An 8222-nucleotide genomic window follows, 5' to 3' on the forward strand; every position below is an offset into this window, starting at 1 on the left:
GAAGTTCTCTAATAATGTTGGATTGGACACCTTGGTTACTTTGCGAGTCATGTAATTTTGGCAAGTGGATTAAAGAAAGGATTTGGAAAGTTAAGACTGAAGGAATTTCATTGCCAGTGCTCAGAAGTACACAATCTTGCTGTTTAATCCAACCTTTGGCTGAAATTTGATATTTCATTGGAGGTTTTAAGGCAAAGACAAGCAGTTAACAAGATCTTAGGTCAAATCTGAAACTATGATATCAGTGACTGAAGGACTTTATCTTATTTTAATTCACCTTAAATGACTATACATAATGGAAAACTAGGACTAAGGCTGAGTTTCTAATGCTTTACCTCTCTATTTCCACAGCAGTGGTAACAGCAACCCTGCAGAACTGCAGAAAGTGCCAATTCACTTCAAATTTACTGATCGTTCTGGAAATGATTTAATTAAATAAATCTTTTCTGGAATCAAATGCCATGGGATCATAAGGTCGGTTTCTATACAATAGCCATTAAACATTGCAGAAAGCCATGCATTTTGAAACAAACACAACATTGGCTATTGTGCTGATGTAAATGCTGAGCCCTTTTAAATGACAATGGTTCTACTGGCATTGCATTTCCATGTCCTAGATATAAAAATCTCACCCTTGCCAGCATCAGTACAGTGTATCAGAGAAGAAGCAGACCAAAGATGGATCGCCTGGGTAAGGTGAGCAGTGAGATTCTACTTGTTTCTTCTTTCTATTGGTGTCATCGAGAGCAAATGAAAAATATCTTTCTAAAAACCATTTTCAGTGCATACATAATTTGTAATCAAATCTGAAAGCAGACCCAGTATATGTTAATATACACATGTTAATAATACATTTTGACAAGAATATATATGCATCCAATATCACGTTAAACGTAATCCAATTTACAAGAGAAATATGTGATTTATTTTTGAGTCATTTTCCAATAAAAATTCAATGTATTTCTCTTCTGTATGGGATTGTACCTCCAAAATGTTACCCTGCAGATCATCTTCTATGAGGACCGCAACTTCCAGGGCCGCTGCTTTGAGTGCAGCAGTGACTGTCCCGACCTGAGCACCCACTTCAACCGCTGTAATTCCATCCGTGTGGACAGCGGAGCCTGGGTTCTCTATGAGCGCCCCAACTACATGGGCAACCAGTATGTGTTGACCCGTGGCGAGTACCCTGAGTATCAGCGCTGGATGGGCTACAGTGACAGCATTAGGTCCTGTCGTCTCATCAGAACCGTAAGTCAACAGCAGGGTTCGGGGGGACTCCGTGAATGGCGGAAATTCATCCAGCTGGTGCACGGGCTTACTCCAGCTCGGCCTAGTGCCATGGCAAATGGTTCTTCTGCTCATGAAATGACAGGCACAACAGAAAGAGAAACAAAGACTGGCTATAAAGAAAATTTTACCATTTGCAATATCATATATAAATTAAAAAAAAAAACTCAGATATCATACACGGTTCAGAGCCCCTTGAGATGGAGAACAATTGCAGTGATATTTATCAAATTGTATAAAAGATGCAGTACAATTTTACACAGAATTAAGGAACTGAATAGAAAATTATGCTCTTTTATGCAGTCTAGAATTTAGTAGTTCCTGTATTTGCCCAAATACTACACCTTCTAAGAATAATTTTGAAGGAATTACACACTCAGTGAAAAATACAGTAGCACAGTTACTGAAACCCTTTTTACCATACTAGGTAAACACCACATAATGTCATAACATCACATAATGTCTTTATAAATTGAATAATTTTTTGAATCTGTAATAACTTGTATTTGTAAAAAGTGATAAAAAACTCTATGAATGTAGCATTAAGAAGTACACAAGAATATATTGTAGCAAGATGGGAGAGGGGGGGAATTGCTGAGATATTTTAAACATACATCATGTCTCAGAGGGCTTTTGTGCAACTTTAGCGAAAGTAAAACGCATCGTTTCTAGTGAAAACAACACACCTGGAAAAACACTGGAATTTCTGCATAAAGCTTTACAGCAATTGTATTGCATTACATTGTCTACACCCACTTGTCCCAAGCGGTGTTGTGGCAAGCCAGAGCCTTACCCAGGGTTCAGGGCCAAAGAGGGAGGGAACACATTCAGGACAGGACCCTTAAAACAAATAAGAGAGCAAAAATATACCAGGCATCAGATTATGAGATGACATTGTTCATGGATTTTAGCCTTATACTCTACTGCCTGCTGCACATAGACGACACATAATTTGCAACGTTCTAACTGACTCTGCTTCTCCTCTTGTCTCTTCCTTCTCAACCTCCTCCAGAGTCCTGGAGCACACCGCATCCGTATCTACGAACGGCCAGATTTTTCTGGCCAGATGCTGGAACTGACAGAAGATAATCCATCACTGATGGACCGCTTCAGCCACAGGGAGGTCCACTCATGCAACGTGCTGGATGGTGCCTGGGTCTTCTTTGAGCATCCAAACTACCGCGGCCACCAGTACCTGCTGGAGAAGGGGGAGTACCGGCGCTTCACTGACTGGAATGCCCTGCACCCCACTGTTGGCTCCATCAGATGTATTCGGGATTACTAAATATTTGACAGATGTCTCATTAAGATCATGCTAAAAAAATAAAAGCAGCTGATTACCCAAAAATGGCGTGTTGTGAATGGCTGTTTTAATACTTGGCTGTTTAGAGGCAAAAATTTACTCCACCATTAAGGTCTTGACCATCTGTATTTTCAACTAGGCAATAAGAAAATGTGGAAAACTATGATTACAATAAAACCACATAATAAATCCGCAATCAAAGACAGTGATAAATCAACAATTCATATTGATGAAGATGCACAAATACTACAAACACTAAAACCTCTATATTCACATAATGCATTAATCATCATGCCGCCATTAATCTAGCATTTAGCTAATTTCATTAATATTGCAGCACTGTGATTCTTAGTTGTTAAAACAATGGCTGGAGGACTGATATAGTGATCAGAAGAAAAGATGTAATATTTTCAGTGACTAATTCACCTGAAAACCTTGTGTTTAGAAGGTGGGAAGGAATTGGATTAACTTGAAGAGATCTACAAGGAAAAACATGCAAAGATAAGTCAAACCCATAAACCCTGAAGCTGTGAGACACCACACATGACACAATTTATCTGAACTGAAAACACACACACACACACACACACATTTTCAGAACCGCTTGTCCCTTACGGGGTCACGGGGAACCGGAGCCTACCCGGCAACACAGGGCGTAAGGCCGGAGGGGGAAGGGGACACACCCAGGACAGGACGCCAGTCCATCGCAAGGCACCCCAAGCGGGACTTGAACCCCAGACCCACTGGAGAACAGGACTGCGGTCCAACCCACTGCACCACCGCACCCCCCTACTGAACTGAAAACAAATAATATATATTCATTTGCAAACATTGTTCAAATCAAAAATGATTAAAAAATACACTGTAAACTGATGCTACTGAGGTTAGTTCTTACATATAAGATACCATAAAACCACATATAAGAATTTAATTTAGGAAAAAAACATTTGCAAGGAAACACTTATTTCATTTTCAAGTGAATTTGCAGCATTTCAGCACAAAATATTTTAGAATTTTTTTAAACAACATATTATTTCTGCTATAGTCACACTTTTTCATTCTTCATTTCATCACTGCGTTTCTGTCCATTGCTTAGCGTAAAACTCAGCCTGATGCACTTGCATGTATAAAAATTTGGTTTTCAGACTCAACTAAAGAAGAAAGTCATCTGGCAGGAGATTAAAATTATTAATCAATAGCTGGGGCAAATACCGCCAATCTTTACATACAGAGGCGCACACTGGAATACACATATGTGAAATAAAAGGTGTGTTAACGTTAAACAGTGGCAATTTTATTCCGGTCTCTGCAGACAAAATTATTCAGCTAGTTGTGCAATGTGCTAATATCTAATTAAAAACTTTTAGCTGTGAAATTAGTACTTATTGAACTTTAACAATTTAAGGTTAAATGTGGAAAACCTTTCAGTGGGGTCCAACACAGCAGCAGCAAAGAACATTCCAAAATTTGTTTTGTCTCATTGTGTCCAGCTTTAGAAAGGACTCTTGTAATGCCAGAAATCGATTAGTGGGCATCGAGGGAACTGGGGTGTTGGGACTGGAGGGGGGGGTTTAGTGGGGGCAGCAATTCAAGCGAGCCTTCCTACGCTTGGCACTGGTCAATAGGCCTGTCTAAAGCCCTGGACAATGGGCCCAAAGCCCCATGGATGACGATGGCTGTTGTGCCAGCTGGAGGTTGTGCTGATGTGATGTGGTGAGAGAGAAGAGGGCTGCTGAAATAACAAAGTCCTTTATCATCATGGCTGGGGACGAACACTCACGTCGCAGGCCTCTTCACATGGTGTGCATGGGCATCAGTGCCAAAATGTGGAGCCCGGGAGATTTTGGCACAGCCGAGTGTGGCTTTACCAACTTTTACAGTGAAAGTGCTGTCCAGTTTTTACTCAAGTAAAGGGACAAAAGCCATTAAGACTTGAACAAAACAGTAAAGCATTATTATTATTATTATTATTATTATTATTGCATTACAAATGCATTGGTGAAATCTGTAGGTGTAACAAATATTGAAAATTTAATAACACAGGCAATTCGCAATATCAGAAAACTAAAGGCTTCAAGTACAAGTTCAAGTACACTAGTAATGGATACAAATATACTCCACACAAGAATATGTAAATGTAAAAGTAAAGAGAATGATATGGAGAATATGTAATGCTATCACTGTTAAACAGTATTTAAAGCTGCAACTGAGAACATAGTGAGAAAAGTGTTTTTACAGTTACAAAAACAAACACATACTTTGGGTGAAACAGAACCCAAGGCCAAGGTGGCAAAGAGGGAATTATGGGAGTTGGAGTTCTGAAATACTCAGGAAGAGGCCATTTGAAAACAGATGGTAGAATTGGATACATTGTTTATATTTTGCAACTTATATATGTGAACAGATGTATCTAATGCAGTGTTTGGAAAATGTCATGTTTTTTTAAAGTGTATATTTTTAATGCTAATTATATCAATGGAATGGTGGGGTCTTATATATACACACACACACACACACACTTTCTGTGTGTCCCATACGGGGTTGTGGGGAGCCAGAGCCTAACTCAACAACTTAGAGTGTAGGGCTGGAGGGGGAGGGACACACCCAGGACGGGATGCCAGTCCATCGCAAGGCACCCCTAGCAGGACTTGAACCCCAGACCCACCGGAGAGCAGGACCCAGTCCAACCCACTGCGGCACCAGGCACCCCCTGCCTTATACATATACACACACACACACATTTTCAGAACCGCTTGTCCCGTACAGGGTCACGGGGAACCGGAGCCTACCCGGCAACACAGGGCGTAAGGCCGGAGGGGGAAGGGGACACACCCAGGACGGGACGCCAGTCCATCACAAGGCACCCCAAGCGGGACTCGAACCCCAGACCCACCGGAGAGCAGGACTGTGGTCCAACCCACTGCTTATACATATAATTCAAACTAAATACAATAAATAAATAAAAAAAAATTTTTCACAACCTGCTTTGCTCATATTTACCAAGGGTGCCAATATTAGTGGAGGGCAGTGTACATATAGTCATATATACAATATATACATGTGAAGTCCAGAGTGGTCCCAGTGGTAACAGTAGCACTCGAGGCTGTGACCCCAAACTGGGAAAGTGGCTCCAGCAGATTTCGGGAACAACAATTGAAGTCTCTGTCCAGAAGAGTGCTGTCCTAGGAACAGCTAAGATACTACACAGAACCCTCAAACTCCAAAGATAAGAGGACCTGAACACACACACACACCACCCCATGTGGGGGTGATGTATATATCGGACAATGAAACAGTATGACTATAGCAGAAATAATATGTTGATCTGAAAAATTCTAAAACATTTTGTGCTTAAATGCTGCATATACATATATATATATATATATATATATATATATATATATATATATATATATATATATATGCAGATATAGATATATATATAGATCTACAACTGGTAAAGTAGTGGTTAGAGCTACTCAGCTGTTCAACTGGATAAATAACTGTAGGTAGCCTAGGACTGTAAGCTGCTTTGGAGAAAAGCGACAGCTAAATGAATAAATGAAAGTAAGAGAGGAATATTGCTGTTAAGGCTGTTGTTGTTACCACTAACGGAAGTCTTAACTTTGTACATAGTCATTGCATTAGTTGCACTTAATAGAGCACTGGGACAGCTACTGAAGGAAATAACGTCTTGTGTATACACCCCAACCTCACGTTCTCCTCATTGTTATGCCAACCTGGTCACAAGATATTAAAAATCATGCTAATACATAATAATTTCAGGAGATAAACATCTCATTTGCTAAAGTTAATTAACAGTTGATAGGTATTATAATTAGTTATGGCATTTTCCATGTGCTGTGTAAGCAGTGCAGAATTCTGCAACGCTTCTGTTGTATTTTTACTATGTGTGTAAGCGCATTTATAGTCACGGTACGACCAGCACTGCCCTTTAATAAAACTAGTCCATTAAAGTATTTGGCTCCGACATCCCATTAAAACACTCCGCCGGGATTGAAGAACCTGCAAATCTTTGTTTAACCACATACAACATTTTTACCTTTGATGTTAGTCATCGGACTGGAGGTGTCGGTCGTCACAAGGTCATCTGCTCAGTGCCATGTTGCTGTACAGACCTGCGCTGCTGCCCCGACACAAAATGACTCATTCGACTGGATCTATTTGCAAATAATTACTTGTCACAGTGGTGGGAGCAGCGCGTCCGTACTCTCTCTACAGCGCAGGAAATGAGGGGCCGGGGGGGTGCCGACAAGACGTGAGAAGTGTGAAACCAAAGGAGGCCCCTCGCTTGCACAAAATTAACGAACCATGCTGTGACACGCTCAGGTGCTCAGGTGTCTTAGCATGCAAGTCAGTCTGAAATAGCAATTCGAGCTGCACGTGGCAATAAAGCCGCCTCTGGGCACACCGACAACCAAATCGGAGTTGAGAAGCGCCATGTGAGGGTGCCAGTGTGTTTGAATAACTGCAAAATGACGCATGTGGTCAAAGTTGAGGTGCATTACGCTATTTTGTAACTCAAGGACCAGCTGCAGATATTACATTTATTTATTAGATGCTTTTCTCCAAAGCGACTTCCAGCGAACTCTATGTAGTGTTATCAGCCAACACACCTTTATTCACAAAGGTGACTTACACTGCTAGATATACTGCTTACAATGGGTCACTCATCCATACATCAGTGGAACACACTCTCTCTGTCACTCACACACTATGGGGGAACACAAACAGCACGTCTTTGGAATGTGGGAGGAAACCAGAGCACCCAGAGGAAACCCACGCAGACACAAGGAGAACATGCAAACTTCACACAGACTGAGTAGGGATCAAACCCATGTCCTCTCACACCACCCAGAAGCTGTGAGACAGCAGTGCTACTCACTGTGCCACCATGCCACCATATACAAATCCTTATGGTTCCTAAAATCCAGTAAAAGGGTATTTTAGACTAAGAATGATGTCAACTTCATCAGACTTCATTCGATGTTGGAACGGAACCCCACCGCAAATCGAGCCCCTCCCGTACTACACAAACTGATCAGGGAACTCTTGTCACATTCTTAATGGTGAAGTTTGAAGGTAACAAAGAGATCCTCCGCAAATTCATTGACCATCCGGCCCTTTTTCCAAAGTATTAGGCCCTGATGCATTCAAGTTAGAACCAGCACCCTCTTTTGCCTACCCCATTCTCTCCAGGTCACATCCAGTGGCAGCTATTTTTACCCAGTGAGGCCAGCACTGGGGTTACGCAGCTGAATGGAATTACTTTAATCCGGTGTAAGAATGCAAAAAATAAACTGTCAAGGAGAAAGGGCTGCCATGTAAGGAAACTGGACTGATTAACTACATGGACCTGGACTGTCTCTGAGCTCTGGTGATGGCAGACAGCTTCGTCGTTACACTTTAGTCAAACACTGTGTTTATTACCCGTAGCACACAGCTTTATGATCTCCACCATCCGGCAGGGAAAGCCTTTTAGCTTTTTGCTGCTAAGAATAAAAGGACGGGGGGGATAGATCTGTGGTCATGTCCTGGTCAAATTCATTGAATTAATGGATTTTTTGCTCCTCTAATGGACAGGTGCACCTATAGGCTACATACGTAAGCA

The 8222-nt window shown here is 41.4% G+C and overlaps 1 protein-coding gene and 1 long non-coding RNA gene across 2 annotated transcripts; one reads left to right on the forward strand and one right to left on the reverse strand.

Annotated features, from left to right (window-relative positions):
• The first annotated feature begins 678 nt into the window (after positions 1-678).
• crygs3 (crystallin, gamma S3) lies at positions 679-2572 on the forward strand. The gene is made up of 3 exons (XM_018739150.1): positions 679-696; positions 1006-1248; positions 2300-2572. Exons 1-3 carry the CDS (start codon positions 679-681, stop codon positions 2570-2572), a joined length of 534 nt encoding a protein of 177 aa, XP_018594666.1.
• On the reverse strand, positions 1204-6751 carry LOC108926475 (uncharacterized). Its single transcript, XR_001965480.1, has 3 exons — positions 6654-6751; positions 2081-2127; positions 1204-1354 (listed from the first exon to the last, which is right to left on the reverse strand). It is a non-coding gene; the product is annotated as an uncharacterized LOC108926475 (long non-coding RNA).
• Between the last annotated feature and the right edge of the window lie 1471 nt (positions 6752-8222).

Source organism: Scleropages formosus, chromosome 1 (assembly GCF_900964775.1).
Source record: "Scleropages formosus chromosome 1, fSclFor1.1, whole genome shotgun sequence".
Taxonomy (NCBI): domain Eukaryota; kingdom Metazoa; phylum Chordata; class Actinopteri; order Osteoglossiformes; family Osteoglossidae; genus Scleropages; species Scleropages formosus.